At 39.3% G+C, this 23,028-nt stretch overlaps 1 protein-coding gene across 4 annotated transcripts in view; it reads right to left on the bottom strand.

Annotated features, from left to right (window-relative positions):
- The window catches only part of MAPKAP1 (MAPK associated protein 1), a 231,594-nt gene that overhangs the window by 130,273 nt on the left and 78,293 nt on the right, over positions 1–23,028 (bottom strand). For all 4 annotated transcript variants that reach the window (XM_082842752.1, XM_082842754.1, XM_082842753.1 and 1 more), the window contains one exon: positions 1,377–1,549. In XM_082842752.1, the coding sequence (XP_082698878.1) occupies positions 1,377–1,549 (173 nt within the window). The remainder of the gene's footprint in view (positions 1–1,376; positions 1,550–23,028) is intronic.

Raw genomic sequence — 23,028 nt, 5'->3', positions numbered from 1 at the left:
ATCGTTCATTCAATTAAAAAGAAAATCCTGGGTTTAAATACCAGTTCTACCACTTACTGTGTAATTTAGAAAAGTTACTTAGCCTCTCTACACTTTAGTTTCCTCATCTGTAAAATGTATGTCACAGTTCAACTCCTATTACTTTCTTTGTAACCCTGGGCAAGCTCCTTTGCCTCTCTTGGTTTTGGTTCCTGCATCAAGCAGTGTTCTAAGGATTAACTCAGACAACATACATCAAGTAACTAGCACTTGCTTGCTTCCACTTCATGCTGAAAAGGGACAACACCATAGCTCAGACTTGAGCACAGCTGCAGACTCAACCCTTTTCTGAGCCTACATGGTATCCTGGTTGAAAAGGCTTTCTATTGCCATAGGAGCAATAAGGATTATCTTCATATCCACAATTTTTTCAGGCAAAGTGGAGGGCAATGTCAATGAGAACCTGAAAGAATAATTTTAAGTACAAATTTAATGTACCTAAAGGAAACACACACACACACATCTAACAGACTGGACCATTCTAACTCAAAATGTGAGAAGAGAAAGCCTCCATGAGAATCCATTTCCAAAATGAAGGCATCCACTACATTTAGCTGTATCCCAAACCCTACTGCTGGGAAGGGCACATAAAACTAGGAGACGATGCCTGTCAGATAAGAAATTCAAGTATGGGAGAACTAATGCAGCAAACCACTTTAAAGTTCAAGTTACGATGTACAGATATAGAGATTCTACTTTCAAGCACTATGTTTTTAACATAATAGTTTAATGAGGAATAGAGTCTAGTAATTGAGAGAAAAATTGGTCACTGACTGATAACAAAGAAAACTGTAATTCAGACCAAAAGGAAATAAAGTAATAATCTTGGCATCAAGCAGACTGGAAAACAAATTCTGACTCTGTCATCTCCCACTGGTGTAAACTTCAGCAAAAAACAACTCTCTGATCCTGAGCTTCCTCCTCTGCAAAATGAGGATCATGATGCTCACCTCACAGGAAGCGGGAGAATTAAATGAGAAATCAGGTATGAAGTGCCCAGCACCATGCCCAACTCATGACTGGTGCTCAACAAACACTAGTTCCCTCCACTACTGCCCATGCTCCTTTTATCAGCAAGCATCATAAAAGGGTTTGGATCCTGCTAAAATGCATTTCCTCATGTCTGGATTCACAAATTTATCAGTCTGTTTGCAAGCAAACTCTCTGAGATAAGCCTGAGTTACACAGGCCCAAGATCTGGTGAGCAACCTGACCTGGATCAGTGTGGACGTCTGGCTCCCAGGCCAAAGCCTAGAAAGACTGACCGGGCCCAGAATGCAGCATGGGTGGCCAGGAGACAGCCAGAGACTAGAGCAGCCAAAAAGAGGGAGGATTACTTGAGCTTCGGCTCCCGTCCTTCGCTTGTGTACTGCCAACAGATGAGCCCGATCAGATCCTGTACCCTGGCGCTGGCCATTGTCACCACGGTCATTGGCAGCAGTCTGTCCTGGCTTGAGTGCAGGGGGAGGTAGACATCGATCTTCTTGGTTGCTGTTGTGCCTACATGACCCTGTGGACAGAGCACATGCATGAGGGTAAAGCACACAGTTCCGGTCATGCAGACCCTACTGAGCTACAACGACTGCCCTCCAGGGCCTGTGTTCTCATCCTTTTCGCACAGGGCCTGTGTTCTCATCCCTTTTGCACATACCAGCGTATGAGCCTGGGGTGGTCCCAAAGTGGAACATTGTCTAGTTTTAAGGAGTTTTTTTCTTCTTTAATTTTAATTTTCTAATGTTCTAATGGATCCAGCTCTGCCAGCAGTAAGGTAAATGAGCACTACGACTAAAATAAACAAATCAGAGTGGTGAGCAGACCTAACGTTTGGTGTCAGGAGATTTGCTTTGTTACTTATTCAGTGTGACCTTGGAAAAGTCATCATCAGACCTTGGCATAAACTGCCCTCCCTGAAAACTGCCATATCACTCCTTGAGACCTTGGGATAAGCTGCCATATTCTCCAAGGAAGCATTTAGCAGTACTGGAACCAGGGGCTTGCCTCCTCAGAGACGATGGGGGGCTAATTCCATTACGCAGTACATCTGTTACTTCACTCATCTGAACTGAAGTTCAAGGGTCTCTGGTTATTACTGCCCTAATAACCATACTCACACTGATCTACATGTCCCTAATCCCTCCCACACACCTCTTTCTCCTCCCTCCCAAACCCTCCACTCTCCTCTGGAACTCCTGCACTAATCAGCAAACTTCCATACATCATTACTTTTTTTTTTTTGCCGTACGCGGGCCTCTCACTGTTGTGGCCTCCCCCGTTGCGGAGCACAGGCTCCGGACGCGCAGGCTCAGCGGCCATGGCTCACAGGCCCAGCCGCTCCGTGGCATGTGGGATCTTCCCGGACCGGGGCACGAACCCATGTCCCCTGCATCGGCAGGCAGACTCTCAACCACTGTGCCACCAGGGAAGCCCCATCATTACTTCTTTTTAAAAAACATTCCCTCCACCTTTTTGCCTTAATTGAAACCTGCTGATCATAAGGATACTACTTCCTCTGCTGTCCAGAAGACTGTTTTGCTTTGTTCTTTTTAACCCCCAAATCCTTAAGGCCAGGAGGTGGAGTAGGTATTCTTGTTCCTGCTACTTCCAAACTATTAATTCTCCTTTCTTACAAAAACCCCTGTTCCTTTGAGACCCAAGCCATCCAACTACACCATCCTCTCCCTCTCCTTTTCTGTTACCCACCACCCTTTCTTTGGTCACTCTCCTCCCTCACTGAAGGCCTGAGCTCTTGGCTCATAGTCTTTCCCACCCCAATTCCTGTCACCATTCCTGGCAATTTCATCTAAAAGAACAATCTGTCCAATACGCAAGTGTCTCAATCCCTAGACCACATCATCCCCAGTGCCTTTTCATCCACCACCTCAAATCACTTATTGTGGTGGGTACACCAGAGATCTGCACTAACTCCAAAATCTCAAGTTAGAACATCCACTCACTGAATACACTTTTTTTTATAATTTTACTTTTGTTTATTTTTAAATTTTGGCTGCACCATGCGGCTTGCAGCATCTCAGTTCCTGGACCAGGGACTGAACCCGGGCCATGGCAGTCAAAGCGCCGAATCCTAACCACTAGACCACAGGGTTAAAATCTGAATACACTTCAATATACCTCTACTTCATCTGTTCAAGTAGTCCCTCAAATTCTCCAACCTATAATCTGTTGAACCACCACCTTTTAATTATCTTTCAGTCACCCTTATTTCCCAATACCACCCTCCAGATTACACGAGCCATTATAATCGTTCCTTTGCAAATACAGTTTTTATACTCTCTTCCTCCACTGGACACAATTCACAGAACCCCAATCTTGTATGAACCCAACCCTCTGCATTGCCCAGCTAAACATCACTGGAGAAAAATCATATAACTGTACAGATTGATTTTACTTTAAATTCATGATGATAAACCTCAAACAGACACTCAACACTGTATAGCAAGCCTATTAAATCTCTTGATCCAACCTGCACCCCACCTGAGACCACTAGCGCATACTTTTGCTTCTCTCCTCAAACTTCCCATGAACCTCACCTCTTGACCTTCAGCTCCTGTCCTTCCCTCGTGTATTGCCAACAGATGAAAAATACTGTGGACCCTTGAACAACACAGGTTTGAACTGCGAGGGTCCACTTCCACGTGAATTTTTTTCACTTGATATGGGCTACAGTACTATAGAATCCACAGTTTGTTGAATTTGTGGATACCAAACTGCAGCATCAAATTTGATCATGTTACACTCCTGTTAAAATTCCTTCAGTGAGTGGCTCCTATGATACTTTGAATAAAATCCAAATTCCATGCAGTGTGCAACAAAGTGCTGCGTGATCTGACCCCTGCCTAGCCCTCCAACATCATCTACTGCCACTCTCCCCCCACCCCCCAACCCCGCACTTCAGCTACACCAGCCTTCTAGAAGTGCCCTGAATGTGTGTACCTTGCCTGCTTCTTCCCCTTTTAAGGCCATAGCAAGTGCTACTGCTAGATTCACGTATCTAGAAGGCTCTTTCTCATGATTTTTGCATCCTCTATCATGTGGTCTCGGGCAGATTACTTAAGTCTCTGTTCTTCCATGTCCTCATACATAAAATGATAATAATAGGACGTGCTATCTATCAGAGGACTGACTCTTGTGAGGATTATTATTATTGTTGTTATTCAAGGCTGAGCTCATATGACCCCTCCTCAGAGAAACCTCCACTGATAATCCTATATGAGAGTTATCCTCTCACACATATCCTGTTCATTTCCTTCATAGCACTTAACAATTTGATATTATATATTTATTTATGTGCATCTTCAGTGTATGCCTTCCCCACTAGCCTCTGAGCTTCCATGAGGGGAATCATAATAACGTCTGCTTTGTTTACTGCTCTATACACAATGGCTAGCACTGTGCCTTGCGCACAGAAGACTCTCCAAAAAAAATCTGTTGAACTACAGAATGAATGCATGAATGAGTCAAATGCCTACTGGGACACATGGTAGGAACTCAATAAATGTTAGTTTCTTCCATCCATCTCACTTGCCCTTTTCTATGGGTCTGTTTCCTGATAGCAGATGGAGATGGAGGGACTTGAGCAATCACGTGGTTCCTTAACACTCTATACAGAATTCTATCGATCTAATAAGGTGAGAAAAAATATCAGAACTAGGGTAAGGAAATACATAAAATCAGTTTAAAAAACATTTTTAGAGAGATTCCACTTCTCAAATAACCCAGCATCTAATATTAGATCCACTGGGGTTTTTTTCTGTTTTTTTTTTTTTACTGAGTTGTCTACGTTATAAAGCAAATAATAAAAAAGTAATTCTCCTACATAATGCTCTCTCCCTATCCCTCTCACGCATCCACATGCGTGCGCGCGCACACACACACACACAAGCACGCGCGCGTGTATTTTTCAGCTTGAAAGTAGTAACTCTAAGGACTAGAAAAGATGTCTCTAAACAGCAAGTGTTTTGATCCTGTCAGGGAGTCAAAAGGTTAAAATTAAAACAGTGGCAATCTTTCTGGAGTGGGTTTATAGCCCTCTTACCACTCTCTTCTCAACCTCATTTTCAGAACCCCTAATTGCTGTCACTGCTCTCTCTTCTTATTTCTGTTTATTCCTCCTCCTTCTTCTGAAGAACTGGAGCTGAGGGGCTATAGGAATCACAATATCTAAAGATACAAAGATTCAATGAAATGACAAATGTGAATGTACTTTGCAAACTATAAAGTGCTTTAGAAATGCAGCACAGTACATTAGAAAGGACCTAAGTTTTATAATCAGACCCATTTCTATTACTCAAGTCTATTACAAGGTCACATGAGGCCAAAGATGGATGCTATAGGAGCCCTAATAATAATACCTATATTATAACAAAAACTAGCATTTATTTAGAGCTAAATAAACTCTGCTGAACGTTTGCCTAAGTTATCTCATTTAATTTTCACAATCACTATAAGAGGGAGGGTTCTATCATTACCTTCATAATATAAATGATAAAACTAAAGCTTATAAGACTACAGTCATCTGCTCAAGATCTCATAACCAAAGTGAAGAGCCGGGACTCAAAGCCATGTCTGTCTGACTCAAAGGCCTCTACTTCAAACATCAACACCTTCTTTCACTAAAGTTATCCTAAATATAATCAATTCCCACTCTCTAAGGCTTGAAAATCATCTCCCCCTCCTTCTCACAAACATGCCAACAGCACTGCCTAAAGCAGTCTCCTACAGAAGGAGCACTCTGAGGGGCTGCCCAAGGAGAACCGGTAAGGATTGAGACTGAAGAGATCATTGCCACTGTCAGCTGACTGCAGGCAAGTCACCACTGTTTAGGAAATGAAAGCAGATAGTTATATGGTACTCCTACGCATCCCTTTACCCTCTTCATTTCATAGTGAAATAGCAAGTGTGGGGAAAACTATGAGAATAAATATGGCAGATACTTATTAAATGAATGAAGCATTTTATTTTTTTAATCTTCTAATTCCATCTTGAGGCACTGATGACAGGAGAAAAGTGCCTTGCACAAACCTTGAAATTATATATTTTTTAATAAGGAGGCTCTTCTGAAAAAACTCAAAAGGTGGTGGCAGTTAGCTCTATCTAATAGTCCCTGTGTTGCAATATTTAGAGAGAATCATCTAAAACATAAAACAATCCATCAATATAATAGAAAGTAATTAACTTATTAAAAAAAAAGTGACCAAAGAATTAAAAGTATTCATCACACATCAAGGCAAGCAATATTCCAAAGAGTAACATCTAACTATTAAAAAGCAAGCAGCAATAAACAAAGATCATATACAGATTCACTGCATGGCAATTTATGTGTTCCACAGGATTGGGGAAATGTAGGCATAATTAGAGCACAAGGAAAGGGTCACCACAGAGACAGGGAAAACTGGTTTAGCTCCATCTTTCCCAATCACTCATGCATTCAACAAACACCCACTGAAACACCATATTGGGCTCTGAAGACAAAATTAAGTAAGACAAAATGCAGACCTTCATCAAATTCATGGTCTGTTGAAGGTCTATACTGTACATTGTGATCAAAGCTTTAGGAGGGAAAGTACAGGCTATTACGAGAGCTCAGAAACAACCCAGACTAAAGGGGGTTGGAAAAGGCCTCCCAGATAAAAAAATAAAAAATAAAAAACTTACCCTTCCATCCAATAGAACCACTAACCCAAGGAAAAGACACTTACTGTATTTAAACACCTTCTATAGCAATACACAAAAAAGTGAATATGAGTTCTCCCTGAGACAAAGGATTATGAGCATTTAGTTTTAATTTTCTGCTTTATATTTTTCTGCACTTTCTATACCAAGCATGTTATTACTTTTATAATTAGAAACAAAATAGTAAGTATTATAATTAAATGAGAAAAAAGGAGATAAAAAGAACTACTGGGCTTCCCTGGTGGCGCAGCGGTTGAGAGTCCGCCTGCCGATGCAGGGGACGCGGGTTCGTGCCCCGGTCCGGGAAGATCCCACATGCCGTGGAGCGGCTGGGCCCGTGAGCCATGGCCGCTGAGCCTGCATGTCCGGAGCCTGTGCTCCGCAATGGGAGAGGCCACAACAGTGAGAGGCCCGCGTACCGCAAAAAAAAAAAAAAAAAAGAACTACTACACAGAGCTTAAGAGTTTTAGGTAAGAGAAAGAGAGGATCAACTTTGAAAATGTAGCCTATGTTAAGGCATCCAGCAGAATTTACTAAGGACACATTATGTGCCAGTTGCTGTGACAGGCTGTTGGAAAAAATAAGTTGAAAATCTAACTCAGACACCTTTCAATGGCAAGTTAAGTAATTTTTACCAAAGAAAAATGAAAAGTAATAAACCCATATTGAGCTGACTAATTTGGAGTTGAACAACTCTTTCCAGAGCAGCCCCTAAATCAGGAAATGGCCCTAATTCAGGTTTTAGAACAAAAAGAAAAGTATTTCTGAAGCAAAACTATTCCTCAACACAACTGCAAATGATGAAGACCAACTAGACTCCAGAGTTCATATCACATGGCCTGTCCATGACTTGATGGCCTAGCAAATGCAGCCCAAATCTCAAACTCAACATGTCCAAGACCTGTTTCCTCCTTCAGCTTGTCTCTCATTCTATATTTGATCTCAGTTAAGGCTTTCACCACCTACTCTGTCACTCAAGTTAAGAACCTTAACTCTTTTTTCTGTCTCATCTTTCAAATGTCTCTGAAAATCTCTCAAATCTTCCTCCTCAATGCCACTGCCCTAGTTCAAGCTTCATCATCTCTCAGCAAGACTGCTGTAGCAATCTCTCAACTATCTCCCTGTCTCTAAAATCTCTCCTCTCTCCAAATCTTAATTTCCTTACTGCTATCAAAGCGATTTTTCTCTAATCACTGAACATGCCTATCACTCAGAATACATGATGGCTCTCCCCAGTGTTAGCATTCCAGCTCTTTAGCATGGCAATTAATACCCTTTGCAATCTGGTCCCAATGTATCATCAATGAAGTATATTGAAGAGAAGTTAAGAGCATAGATTTGGGGTCAGCCAGATCCAGGTTTGAATCCAGACTCTGCCACTTCCTTAGCTGCTAGACCTGAGACATTGGGCAGGTAACTGTACTTCTCAGAACCTCCATTCCCTTACTTAGAAAAGCAAATAAAATGTATATAAAATGCCTGACACATAGCCGCTAATCAAGAAGTGTACCTCTTCTTCTGTCCTTCAATTCAAATGTCTCCTTTTCCTAGAAGGCGGAAGTCGAAATTAATTTCCTCTTCTCTGCCCCCTAACAATCTGACTTGCATAGCCTTATGGCTTCATTTTTCTCTACCTACCATTACAACCTCCTTCCCCACCCTCTCATGTAACTGTAAAGGGAAAAACTGTACCTCACCCATTTTGTATTCTCCAAGGGCAAAGAATACAGCAGGGGTGTGGTGTTAGCTTACTGAATTGAAAGAAGTCCTCAGACTGTCTCTCAAAATGGACCCACCACACCTAGCACTTCTCTCGTATCCCAGGTAAACTGGTTATACCTCTTCTACTTCCCAGGCCATTCTTCAGGAGCCCTCTTTCTCCTCTAAAATATCCCCAGCACCTAACATAGGGATGACATATAGTAGTTACTTACACATATCGATGGAGTGAATGATTAATATTCTTTTAACACATGATTTTTAAACTCTTGCATTATATTATAGCATACAGAGGTACTATCAACCTGTTCCCCTATTATTAAATGGACGCTGTTTCTAATATTTCACTATTGTGAATTATATTCTCAGAAACATTCTCTTCTATAAATGTTTGTACACATATTCTAAGGAGTAGATTACTAGGCCAAAGAGTATCAATGCTTTGTGGTTTGTGATATATACTGCAAAAGCTCACTTTTTTTAAAAAGTGTCTCTAAGCCAATCATGAAATATCAGTACTATGAACTATAGGTCACCCAATTAATAATTAGTTCATAAAATGTAAAGATAATAAATTTCAAATAACTTCTATATATGGAATATGAATGGGTACAGAAATGAAATACACAGAATTTCAACATGATGAATTAAAACATTACATCTGTGCCAGATTTTTTTCCCATCTGATCCCATTAATTAAAATAATATACATTTTGCTGCCTATCATAAAGTTGATTTCAAAATTATGTACCTGCTAATTTCCAAAATGAGGGAAGCAGGAAGAACAATAGATAGCATTCAGTTCCAAATCATCCTGAATTAAGAAACATTCATATCAAGTGAGTTAGCTGAATTAAGTCTTAAGGACAGAAGGTTCAGTTAACAGCACTACTTAACATCAAGGTTTGTCAGTAATAAATTGAATATCAGATCTCAAAACTGTTGCTAAGTGTTCAATTTCTCTGTCAGGGGAAAGGAACAGAGTAAGGATAGACAGCTTGGCTTCTGCAATTAAAGAGACAAAAAGCAGGCAACATTATTCCATTAGTCACAACTGCACAAGCAGATCATTATATGTAATTTTAAGGTAGAAATAAATATATCGGTGTATCCCGACAATATAATGATGCAAATTGATAAAAGGGTTATTTGTAGCCTTCAAAACTTAAAACTCTCTTAAATAATGGCTGCAGTTCCATTCCACCAGTACCTTCTTCCCTCAACAAGGACCAAAGAATGCTATAGTCTACAAATGGCCTAGTCTTTAATAACATGATACCCAGACTTGGTACAGGGGTCTCAGATTACCACTACTCTGATGATGATTTAGGGACTTCATTTAATCAGAGTAAGGATTTTAAACAAAATCAAGCCTAATTCTGGTCTAAGCCAGGTTTAATTGACCATGGCTACATGAAGAGGAAACAAAAACCCCAAACCCCATACTGAAGCATTCTGCTCTCATTAAGTGCTGGCTTTATGAGCTCAGGCAAAGAACTCACTTTTGTACATTCAAAATGGTGGCACAGAACTTATGAATAGATTTTGCATAAAATTCTACGACAAATCCATTCAGAACTAGGGGCTTGGCTTTGTAGTGCTATCTTAACCCTCAATAAATCAGGAATGCTTAAAGCCTATTAAATTATCATTTCCCTGATCTGGCACCTGTAGTCAAGTTAATTTGTCAAAAACATTCCTACAGTCTGTCACTGGACACTGTATTTTCTGACAAGTTAAGTTTAAGATCAAATGGACAAAATCTCAATTTTCTCTGAATCACCAACCTTGGGTCCATTAAGCTTTTATTATTAAGAACGTCAACTGTCACTCTTTCTTTAACAAGGTCAAGTTCTGGTCTGGGTACCTCCAGGATCCTTATTCTATTAATAGGGACAAGTGAGGCATTGCAGTGTGGTGGTTAAAAGTATAAGTTGTAGAGTCAGAAAGACCTGGGTTCAGTTCGCAGCAATGCCACTTACTGTGTGTCCTTGGACAATTTTATTTAACCTTTCTGGGTCACTATTTCCACACAGAAATAGTGTATTATAAAAGTACCTCTTCATGGATTTGTTGAAAGGATTCAATGAAACTACGCATGTAAAGCACTTATCACTGTGCCTAGTCCACAGTAAATACTCAGGAAATGTTGGCTGTTCATTAAGTTGCCTTTTTTCCCCTCTACTTTTACATTCATAGACTTAAAAGCAAACAAACCAAAAAAAAACAAACAAAAAAACTTTATTACCATTCATACTTTTAAAACTGCAGGGAATTTTCAAAACAGTTTCAGCAAATGGTTGTCCTACGACGTCTCCTGAACACCTTCCACTGATGAGGTCCCTGCCACCCTCTGAAGTGGACCCTTGGCTTCAGTCTGCAGGCAAACGGTTTTGACGGCTAGAACTTTTTTTTTTTCGTTGAGGGACACTTTCTCTGAAGATTTTCCTCACTGATCTTAGTTCTAGCCCTCAGAAACCTGGAACAAACTTACCTCCACTTCCACAGACACCCCTTCACATACATGAGGACCTCAAACAAAGTAGCTCAGTTCCTAAACACTGCAGTATGAGCCACGTTGTAACCCTTCTCAGCGTACAGCACAGTATAGAAAGTGTCATTTCCCTCGGCTTTTCCCAGGCTGATGATTTGCTTGAATTTTCTTTCTGTAACATCTGTGACAAATATAAATTTATAGTCCCGCACCTGAAACAAGAAAGGGGGCTGGTGCTCTCAAGGAGCCTCCCCATTTAAAATAAACCCGCCATAGTTTGATGTCCTGTCTTTTCTCACTTTAAGAAGAAATGCCTAGAGCTACCGGTTTACGCAATCTGTTATCAAGTGAAATTTGAGTAATAGCCTTGAATAATTCTTTTTTTCAAGACATCGACTGAAAGACCAGCAATCATTCATGTTTAAATACAGGTAAGAAATTTTACAAAATGGGGGGTGGGGGGGAAGGAGGGAGGAAGAAGGGAAAAAAAGAAAGTCTACCCATACTGCACCTGGAATAAAAACCGTTTTCTCGAAATCTTAAATTCAGAAAGCAGTCCTTGAAAATGTCAGCTTTTACCATGGCATTTTATGATTATGTTTGCTTAGGACCTCTCCGCAGAGTCTACAGAACTGGTCTGGACCCAGCCCTTCCAGCCTTGAGCTGCGTAACTTTGGGCAAGCCCATAACCTCTCTGAAAGTCAATTTCCTCAGTCATGAAACACGGATGAGACTACCTCAATAGACTCACTGGACGTACGAAGCAAAAATAAAGCATGTTAAAATGCTCTGTGAACTGCAAATTGTCATACAGTGTCAATTATTTCTTATTACTTTTACTTATGCTGTTGCTCAGACCAGGCAGATCTTCAACAAAAAGTCCCTTCAAACAAGGTTGAGAAGCAGAGGCAATAGGAAAAGATCTCTATTTCTTCAGAGAGAAGAGCCATAGCATTCTCTTCTCATTCAGCCTCAGGATGGTTATAGCCTGTACCAGGAGGTGCTCTCACACAAGCACAATCCAGTCATCTGAAAGCATAATGGGATGTAAAGTGTCCATTTTGAATTTTCATGGCCATTGTGGGATTCTTTAGATCATTAATGTTACACAGCACTTTGCATTTAATTATACAAACAACGGGTTCTATAATGATGAGAATATCAGGGAAAGGTAATTTGCATGAACTAAGCCCCATCACCTAGAGTAAGTTTAGGGACCTCTTCATTATTAAATCATTTATATAATAAAGGCAATATGCTTTAAAAGTAAAAATAGGTTTTTTAAAACCATAAAGAAGAGTTACATGTTTTAAACTCTATCAATGATCATAATACAATGAGTCTTTTTAAGATTTAATATCAACTTTTAAAATTAAAACTCAATGGGGAATGTATACTTGGCTCCATTACTAGATGATGTATCTTTAGAAAAGATTACAGTATAGCCATTATCATCCTCCTAAATTATATGGAAAATCTGGTACAACCCTCCAAGTACCCCAAGGACAATTTAATTCCAGAGATAGTGAAGTATTTGGAGAATATAAAATTGTATAAATATTGAAGGAAATAATTCAGGTGCATCGAGCATATTCACTTCTTGCAGGGTTTCAGTTGGTTAAATGTTTCAGAAGTTTTAAATGTCAATATACAATTTAAAAGTTATATTGTGTCCTTGATTTTGAATAGTTTTTTAAAACCCACAAATTTATATACTGTAGTAGGTTCATGACTGTTTTAAGCACTTTAAGACTCAATGTTTCTTAATGATATAATTCAAAAATTTCACTGAATCATAATTCAGTAACTCATAAAAACCTCTTAAAATTAATCTTTCACGCATATCTAGCTTATCCAAAGTTAGAATTTAATTAGATGGCCTTGGCACAAATGGGCTTACTACTTTATTTGCTCAATCAGTGTATGTCTCTTCAGTAATTATAATGAATTCAAGTCCCTGATGCACCTCCTAGCAAACAATGTAAAAACATCAGACAAAATGGAAATAAATAGCTTTATATTTCTCCAATTACAACATTCACTTTCATCCTCAAAATGCACATGTGAAATAAGTGGGATAGGTGTTATTCTCAATAGGAAAAGGCCACACAAAGGACCTACACCCCTGGTGACAAAGAAAGATGCTTGTCTGCAGCAGAAAAATACATGTTTTTTACATGATACAACTGCAAAGAAAAATACATGTTTTTTACATGATACAACTGCATACAAATACATGTTTTTTACATGATACAACTGCAAAGAGCCAACTGAGAAAGTTTGCATTAAACAGTTTGAAAGTACATACTGAAACATAAATAGGAGCAAAAGAACTAGATTATTATTTATTGAGAACACTTCCTGTTGGGAAGACTCACTTCTAACTATATATAAAATTTACAATTGAGAAGAATCCAAAAAGTCCGACTCTCAGGCCTTTATCCCAGATACAATAAAAGGAATACTTCTTTACTGTTGGGTACATAGAAGGGGCTCAATAAATCCTCACTCACCATGTTTCAGAGGTTAAAAACACAAGGGAACACCAGCTCCCTTAAGAGTAGGCAGAATCCTCCGCTTCTGTTCTCAAAAAGCAGTGGTCAAGTAGCAACTCATGGACCCCAGAGAATCCTTACTCTTGGGTTAAGAGCCTCATCAGTAATTGTGAGGTGTATCTGTACTAAAAGTGGCTACCCAGGTGGTAGTACCCAAATGTGCTTTGATGATGACAAAGGGAGAAAAAAACAGTTTGGTCCTTGGAGAGACAGGCAAGCTGCCTATGACATCAACACGGCACAAGCTCCAACACAAGCAAAAGGTCTGATGAGACAAAGGCCCATCTCAGGTTGCAATTCTCTGCGGAAACAGGCAGCGGCGAGGCCTGCTCACTTGCAGGAACTGACAAATCACTCGGGTACCAGGGTCTCCCGGGTTTCTCCTCAGCCCTCTGGCATTATTTCCCTCCTGTTCATCCTGAGTCTTAGTCAGTCCGATCTCCTCTGAGGTCCTAACTAAACCAGACACAGGGAGAATCGGGATTTTATCTTATTAAAATAGATATGGCTAATTTGTCTTTTCAAATTCATTTTAAATTAAATTGGATTTCCTCGGAAGGCTGCTAGGTCAGTTCCCCTGCTGCGAAATGCAGGACAAAGGTTAATTGCACGCCCTTCACCAGCTCTTCTACTCTCCTGGGCAGGCTCTGATAACCTGCCCCCAAGAGGTGGGAAGGCTTCAGTTTATTGGGCGATAATGTTGCCATTAGAGCCATTTACCATTATGCCAAGAAACATTTCAATTTTTTTTTTACCTAAATAACAAGATATGATAGCAATAACAAGAATGAAATGCAACAATGTTACCAATTGGTGGTCAGTTCTTCTAAAATGCAAAACCCAAAGAATAAGACCTAACCTTGCTTTCCTAAAAGGCCCCAACAGATGCAAATGTACACACCCTCCTGGAGCAAACAGTTTTCTGGTTCCAGTGTAAAATTCCATTACCAATTTCACTTAATTTATCTCGTTTAAACTGTCTATGTTCATGAAAATTTAACCCAGTAATTCCCTGTTATACAAAGCATAACAGAGTATGAATATTTAAATACAATGTAAATAAAACACTTTATCAATTATATTTTTGTATTCTAAATTAGTGACTTCACTTAGCATGTCTGCCTTGCACAGCACCACACAATTTTTCAATTAAAGGTCCAGATGTTTCAAAGGCTCCAGTAGGCAACAGCAGTTATGAGAAATGCTTTATCTGCATTGTAATCATCACCACCACATCAGCTCTGGGCTGCATTAACATACTCATGTTTTATTCCTGCTCCCCTTCTAACAGAGCAGGTAATTATACAACACAGTGGAGAAACACAATCCTAAGGGCCGGACAATTTCCTTACAAGCGTCCACCTGAGCAACACATTTTCTTAAAAATTTGGGGTGACTGTTTAGCAGGAACACTGATCATGCAGAATAATTTCTTTAAATAAAAAGAGTGAATCACAGCCATACCAAGCTTAGCGTCAAATAGTATTAAAATGCAAGATGGCCTGCACATACACACTTATGTATACTGAAAATCAACTATAAGTTTGTATGTGTAAAAACCACTATCATCTGTTAGAATCTAAGCCATTCCTTCTCATTTTTAATGCCAGTGTCATCTCTTGAATGAGTCAACTCTATCTTTATTCTTAGTATTCAAAAATGACAATTCATCTCACCTGAGACTGACCAAGTACAGCAATTATCCCTGTGCCCATTTGATTAAAATATATATATATATGAGCAGAACAAAATGCAATTCTGACAGCTGAAACAAATATATTATTTTTAATTAAATAGTTAAAGAGATTTAATTAAAGAGTTAATTAAATGACTCTCCCACCCAAAAATAGAAAACAATAACCTCTGTTATAAGAGATACTGCTATGCTTAGGAAACACAGTAAGTATAATTTAATGGGAAAATATAGTTCCTCATTGTTAAGAGAAACTGCAACAAAGTTAACTTTAATTGTAATTTTAAAAATTATTCTATAAACATACTTGTATTTTGAAATATTCCAAAAGGAGATGTCCTAATGAAGATGCTATTCAAAAGATAAATGCCTTTACAAATATTAAAACTTCAGACAGGTCAAATCCTAGCAGGTTACACTTCAGCATCTGAAAGCAGACAGCTTCCCTTCCTTCCTGAAGGAACCTTAGGTGGAACATTTTTAATACATCACCATGTCACTTTTTAATGCGCCCCAATCTATTAACCACATGGCAAACTAACAGGGATTTTTAAAATATGAATTTTATGGCTTTGTGCTGGTGATTAATTAAATAAATAGCCACCGTTTCACAAATCATCCCTCTAATTAGTCTAAAACAGACACTTTGCATTCACTGGTGTTACTGCCATCTGAAGCTCACAGAAGGGCAGGAATGGTGCAACACGGCTGTGTCTCTGCACTTTGGAGCCCATTGTCCCAGGCTGCACGGCTGGCATCCCACCCTGCCACCCAGGGGCAGAGGTGCCATCTTCACAGGTGCTGCAGTCAGCTGGAATTTGATTCCAGCTGCTCAGAAAAGATGTTCTCCTTAATTATTCTCCCTCACCCTAAAGGAAACAATGAAACGACAAAGGAATAAAGTGCAACCTCCAGCTGCAAAGAGAAGAGGTTTCACCAACACAGTTCATGGAGTGAGTAAGAAAGTTGGCTCCAGCTATCTAGTTTAGGAATAAGTAGGGTGAAAGCCTTAGAACTCAAACATGTTATATCATTATCTTGAACTCAGATATTAAGCAATTACTTCCAAACCCTATTATTTAAAAGACTCCATTCAAAATCTGAAAAGGTCACTCTTTTTGAAACTAAAAAGAATTCAATCTAACTTGTTTTAGTAGTATATTTTAAAAGATGAGGGACTTCCCTGGTGGTCCAGTGGCTAAGGCTCTGCGCTCCCAATGCAGGGGGCCCAGGTTCGATCCCTGGTCAAGGAACTAGATCCCACATGCCACAACTAAGACCCGGCGCAGCCAAATAAATAAATACTAAAAAAAATAAAGGATGATAATTCCTCTGAAAGCAAATTAAACTTGGAGATAATTTTTAGTGTCGGGGGGAAAAATCAAATGGGAATATCTAAAGAATTCAATTTCCTTTAGGAAATACATTAAGCAGTTTCCTAATCTTGGTATTTAAACTTCATTAGGTAGGAAGGAAGGAAGAAGTGGGGGGGGGGAGAGGGAAGAAAGGAAAAGAAAAAGGAAGGAAGGAAGAAAGAAAGAAAAAGGAAGGAAGGAAGGAAGGAAAAGAGAGAGGGAGGGAGGAAAAGGGGGAGAGGGAAAGGGAAGGCCTAAGGGGAAAGGAGTGGGAAAAGAAAGAAGGAAAAATTCAGTAGGGATAACACACCAAGGTATGCTACAGATTATTCTGTAGAAAGGCTATCCTCATTTCCCTTCTCTCTAAGAATAGGAGGAAATGACGTGTTGCAGAAAAGACGAGAACCCTGAAGCAAGATAGACTTGTGCCCTCAGCTAAATCACATAATCCCACTTAGCCTCAGTTCCTTCCATCCTGTAAAGGGTTTTAGCCCCTATTCTCTATAATTATAGGGACACTGAGATACTATGGATAAAGCAACTAGCACATTCCGTGCACAGAACAGATGTTCAACAAATGATGGTGATGCTGATGGCAATGAGAAATGGGAGGAAGGCAGAGCCTGGGTGACTACAGCCAACACTGCAGATGCTGTGTTTCAAATGTGAAAAAGAGGGACAAAAGCCCAAATGTACATGAACACAGAACATGATCCTCACTGCACTAAAGAAAACCCAAATCACTGGCAACTAAGAAGAAATGGTGTAGTTTCTCTAACTTTCATCTTTACTGGGCACAGAGATAGGGGAGGGGTGTCTCTAAGACTGTTCATATGGTAGAAATTAGAAGGAAAATGAATGAACTTTGCATTCAGCAGACCTGGGTTTGAATTCTGGCTTAACTACTTACAAGTTGTGTAAACTCAGGCCAATCTGTTCACCTCCCTAAGCCTTCGTTTCCCCAACCCCAAACAGGGAAAATGATATATTCTTTGTAGGGAATCTGGGAAGAATGAATAAAATAGCATACTAGGCACTCTGGCAGTTAGGCACTCAGATAGTTTCTACTACATTAAGTTAGATCACATGAAACTCTGATATTCAATCACTTATGATCCACAAAAATTGCAGTTCCATATGGTTGTACCTAATATAGTGACTGAGACAATGAGTAGCATGAACTGGAAAAACAACAGAAAATTTTCAAAAACGGAATGACTTACACTATCAATATAGGAAGACGACCAAGATATAAAAGGTGTTTTTATGACTGGCTCATGATGCCAACAATACAGCAGCTAACATGTATTAAACACTTACTATAGGTCAAATATTAGCCCATATATTTGACATCCATAATATTAGTTTATGTAATCCCAAAACAATTTAATGAGATAGAGTCAACTATTCTCCCCATTTTAGATGAAATGGGAGTTTGGAGAAATGAAGTAACTTGCCCAAGGTCACACAGCTGGTGAAGCTGGGAGCTTTCTAACTGCAGAGCCTGAGTTCTTACTCATCACTTATAATTGCATGGCCACACTGCAAAGCTACTTGTTTTGCTTTTAATGAAACTATATGGGTGGGCAAAGGGCTGAAATAAACATTTCTCCAAAGATATATATAAATGGCCAATAAGCACATGAAAAGATGCTCAGCATCACTAATCAGTAGGGAAATGCAAATCAAAACTACAACAAGGGGCTTCCCTGGTGGCACAGTGGTTAAGAATCCGCATGCCAATGCAGGTGGCACAGGTTTGATCCCTGGTCTGGGAAGACCCCACATGCCATGGAGCAACTAAGCCCGTGCGCCACAACTACTGAGCCTGTGCTCTAGAGCCCACGAGCCACAACTGCTGAAGCCTGCGTGCCTAAAGCCTGTGCTCCTCAACAAGAGAAGCCACCACAATGAGAAGCCCATGCACTGCAACGAAGAGTAGATCCCCGCTCGCCGCAGCTAGAGAAAGCCCGTGGCAGCAACGAAGACACAACACAGCCAAAAATAAAAATAAATAAATTTATACATAAAAAAAACCTACAACGAGATACCACCTCACATGCATCAGAATGCCTACTATCAAAAAAACAGAAAACAGTAAGCGTTGGCAAGGATGTGGAGAAACTGGTAAACTTGTGCACTGTTGGTGGAAATGTAAAATGATACAGCCACTGTGGAAAACAGTATAGAAGCTCTTCAAAAAATTAAAACTTAGAATTACCAAATGTTCCAGCAATTCCTCTTCTGGGTATATATGCAAAAGAATGGAAAGCAGTGTCTTGAAGAAATATTTGTACACTCATGTTATAGCAGCATTATTTACAATAGCTAATAATGGAAGCAATCCAAGCGTCCACTGACAGATGAATGGAAAAGCAAAATGTGGTATACACCTACAATGGGATGTTATTAAGCTTTAAAAAATAAGGGAGGGACTTGCCTGGTGGTGCAGTGGTTAAGAATCCGCCTGCCAATGTAGGGGACACGGGTTTGATCCCTGGTCTAGGAAGATTCCACATGCCGTGGGGCAACTAAGCCCATGCGTCAGAACTACTGAGCCTGCATTCTAGAGCCCGCAGGCCACAACTACTGAAGCCCGTGCTCCTAGAGCCCGTGCTCCACAACAAGAGAAGCCACCAGGGTGAGGAGCCTGCGCACCGCAACGAAGAGTAGTAGCCCCTGCTCAATGCAACTAGAGAAAGCCCGCGTGCAGCAACGAAGACCCAATGCAGCAAAAAATAAATAAATAAAATTTTAAAAAATAAAAATAAGGGAATCCTGCAGTATGCTACAACATGGATGAAGCTTGAGGATATTTATGCTAAGTGAAATAAGCCAGACACAAAAAGACAAATACTGTATGATTCCACTTACATGAGATACTTAGAATAGTTGAATTCATGGAGACAGAAAGTAGAATGGCGGTTGCCAGGGACTAGGGAGAGGGAAGAATGCCGAGTCGGTGTTTAATGGGTATAAAGTTTCAGTTTTACAAGATGAAAAGAGTTATGGAGACACACTTGTAGTGATGATTATATAACGTTACGAAGGTATTTAATACCACTGAACTGCGCACTTAAAAATGGTTAGGCTGGTTAAAAAACAAACAAACAAACACCGTACTGGGCAAGAAGCAAATAATTTACAAATCATTTTCTGGGCCTTCCAAAGGATGGACATGCCAGTGGGCAAGCAAGCACCAGTAGTGAGAGTATTTCACACCAGCACCTACAGTGACTGGGATGACGATGCATTCAAAAGTCCCTTGCAACCATGACATTCTAGGATACTTCTTCTCCCATGTCATAGTGTTATTTAAGATAGAAAAAAAAAAAAATCAGACATGCTTGGAAGTTTCAAGGAAAAATCCTGAAGTTGTAATCAAATAGCTGCTGTGTTCCCATTATGTTATAGTCAAGCCATTTTGCTATGTGACAAAGGCAGCAAAGCTTTTTATTTATTTGTTTGTTCATTTACCTATTTATGTATACCTCTCATACTTCCTGAATCCTTTCATGTAAACAGTGAACAAGTCATCACAGAAAGGGGAATGGCACTGACAGTGGATGCTATGAATCCATTCCCTTCAAGTCAAGAAAATCCCCAAACACCATGCTTTCAAAGCCAGGACTGTAAAAACAATCACACTTGCATTTAAGGCTTCTTGGAGCGGCCTCTGTGGCACCAAAACCCACCAAAGATAAAGAAGATGTTTGTGCTAAGTTGGGAAAGTGGAGACATCAGCATTTCCGCCTTCAAACCATTATTTCTGCTCTCCAGACAGTACCTGATAAAGCATCTGAAGTGTTGTCTTCTGTGCAGCCACTGCTCTTCCAACGCCTGTGATCAGGGGTTTCCCTGGGGTTTCCTTTCGGACAATTGCAGCAGAGACTGAGAGGAACCTAAAGGAGCTGCCTTAACCTTCCCGTAAACTGATATTTCCATAGAGGATTAAGACAAACGTTTCAAATAAGCCAATTTCCTTTACTAAAAAACCAAAGTGACAACAGTAGTACCAAGAGAAATATATAAAGACAATGAATGAATACAACACACCTTTCTTGTCTTTGGGCATGCAAAAATATAGAGCAAAAGGTTAGATGGAAGTGGGCTACACAATTCCCTCTTATTTCTGTTGTTCCACAGTGGGGCCCAATGAAAAAGTTATACAAGAATTAGACTGAGTCATACCAAGGGGAAGAGGAAAGAAGTCTAAAAGCTACTATCTACTATATGTTGATGCTGCATGGTATATATATTTCTGTATTTGTGTTGATTATAAATTTTTCTATTCAGAAGAATGCAACTGTATTTCTTTTCTAATAAGGTACTTGCAGAACTCTGGGGATACCAAATGGTTACTTGCTGAACTGGTGAGAATGAAAATCCCTAACTACCCTTGAGATCCCTAACAAGCTTCCTTCTCCTAAAGTACCCTAGGCAACTCCACTGGGCCACAGGAAGTAAGAGCTCCCTGTGACCCAAAGGTGTAGGGATGTACGACTAACTGAACAGAACACTAAAAAAAAAAAAGCCAGAATAGAGAACATCCTTAAGAAATCCTGCTCTTGGAAAACTGAGGGAAGCCAGAGGGTTTCCTTGGCTTTGGTCACCTGCCAAGCTTACTGCTTTCCTCCTCATCTTCTAACCTTGTAGTACCTTTCTTGTTTTTCCCTTTATGGCCGTCTCTCCCACGTACCCATATTCCATTTTACACTATTACATGGGTAATGTGAGATGTTTCACATTTAACACTCTGTATTAGCACGGTGAACACTTCTGGAAAGACAGTAACAAAAATTAAAAAGAGCTAACATATACTCGGGCACTAGGTTGAGCCCTCTACGTATCTCTCTTGATCTTCAAAACTGCCATCACTCCATTTTGCAGATAAATAAATTCCTAGGAAGTTAAAGAAATTGTTAAAGGTCACACAGCTAGTGAGAGAACTCAGGTGGAAACCCAGGTCTGACTGACTCAAAAGATCACCATCTTTATCTGCTATAATTCCCTCTCAAACCAATATATTTTAAAGCTTTTTTTTCTGGGGGGGAGGGGAGCCTTGTATTATATTTTGAAGCAACATTTTCATGAAATCAAGAACCATGATATATTTATATATAAGTGGTCTCATCTTTCTCTTCCTTCTGTAATATGTATTTTTCCACAGCATTTAATATAACACATTAAAAAATTTTTATTAAAAGACTTCTATTTCAGCCACATATCAAAGTATGTACCCTGACCAACCATCTAAAAGAAAACAACTAAAGATTTTGATAAATATAAAAAATATACATAATATAAAAACATTTATTTTACCCTATAGGCTGGCAAGTGTTTAAGGAATTCACAAAGGCCCAAAATTTAAATGAAAAGGGAAACCCAGAAAGGGAAACAGAACACAATTTTTGCCTTAATGATGGTATTTGCCAAGCAAGGTGATATTAAGTATCTGCTTTTTTGGTCAGCTGGATACACAGGATAGCCCATTCATAATCTATAATAAAGCTGGAACCCAAAAGACCTACACGTGGGAGTAAATTAGAATTAAGGCCTCCCCACCCGATGAGGAAAAATGCCTATCCAAAAAAATTTTTTTTTCTGAGACTTTATAACCACAATCCAACATTCATATTCATATAAGATTTTCATACCAAATTCACATTACCTGATGGACCAGAAATACTCAAACCAAGAATTTAAAGTCGATCTGGGCTGACAGTACTCCCAGGTACCAGGCAGAAGCAAACAAACCCTCTCAGGAGGAACTGACATGTCTCAAATAATTCCAAAAAAAAGTTGCAAGAAATGAGTTACAGCCCCAAATCATAAAACATAGAATGCATTATATAAAAGACCCACAAAGACTAGAGTTAACAGAATGATCAGAAACAGAATATAAAATCAATGTTTAAAGAAAAATTTTAAAGTATTAGAAGTTTGGGTAGGATATTCTGTAATGGCCTATATGGGAAAAGAATCTAAAAAAAAGAAAGAGAAGAAAAGAAAAAAAAGAGTGGCTATATGTGTATGTATAACTGATTCACTTTGCTGTACACCTGAAACTAACACAACATTGTAAATCAGCTATACTCCAATAAAAAAAATTTTTTTTAAAGTGTGGGTAGGAACAAGAGACTATAAAATATTATTCAAGATGTGACCTGATATTGTAACTGAGTAAGAGAATGCACTATCCTTAGAAGATGCAAGCTAAAGTATTTAAGAGTGAATGGCACTTTTGAAATGGCTAAATAAAACATAAAGTAAATACAGAAAAATGTTAACAATGAACATAAGTGGTAGGTATAAGGATGAACTAAGGAACTAAGGAAATTATTATTAAATGTTTCATGATAAAAGTTTTAAAAATTACCAAACAGATCTTTAGAAGATCAAGATGGGACTTCTAGAAACGAAAAATACAATGACTAAAACTGCAAATGTATTGGTTCCACAGCTGAAGAGAAAACATGAATT

The sequence above is a fragment of the Leucopleurus acutus genome (genome assembly GCF_964270905.1).
Source record: "Leucopleurus acutus genome assembly, chromosome: 7".
NCBI lineage: Eukaryota > Metazoa > Chordata > Mammalia > Artiodactyla > Delphinidae > Leucopleurus > Leucopleurus acutus.
This window is presented reverse-complemented; position numbering and strand designations above follow the sequence as displayed.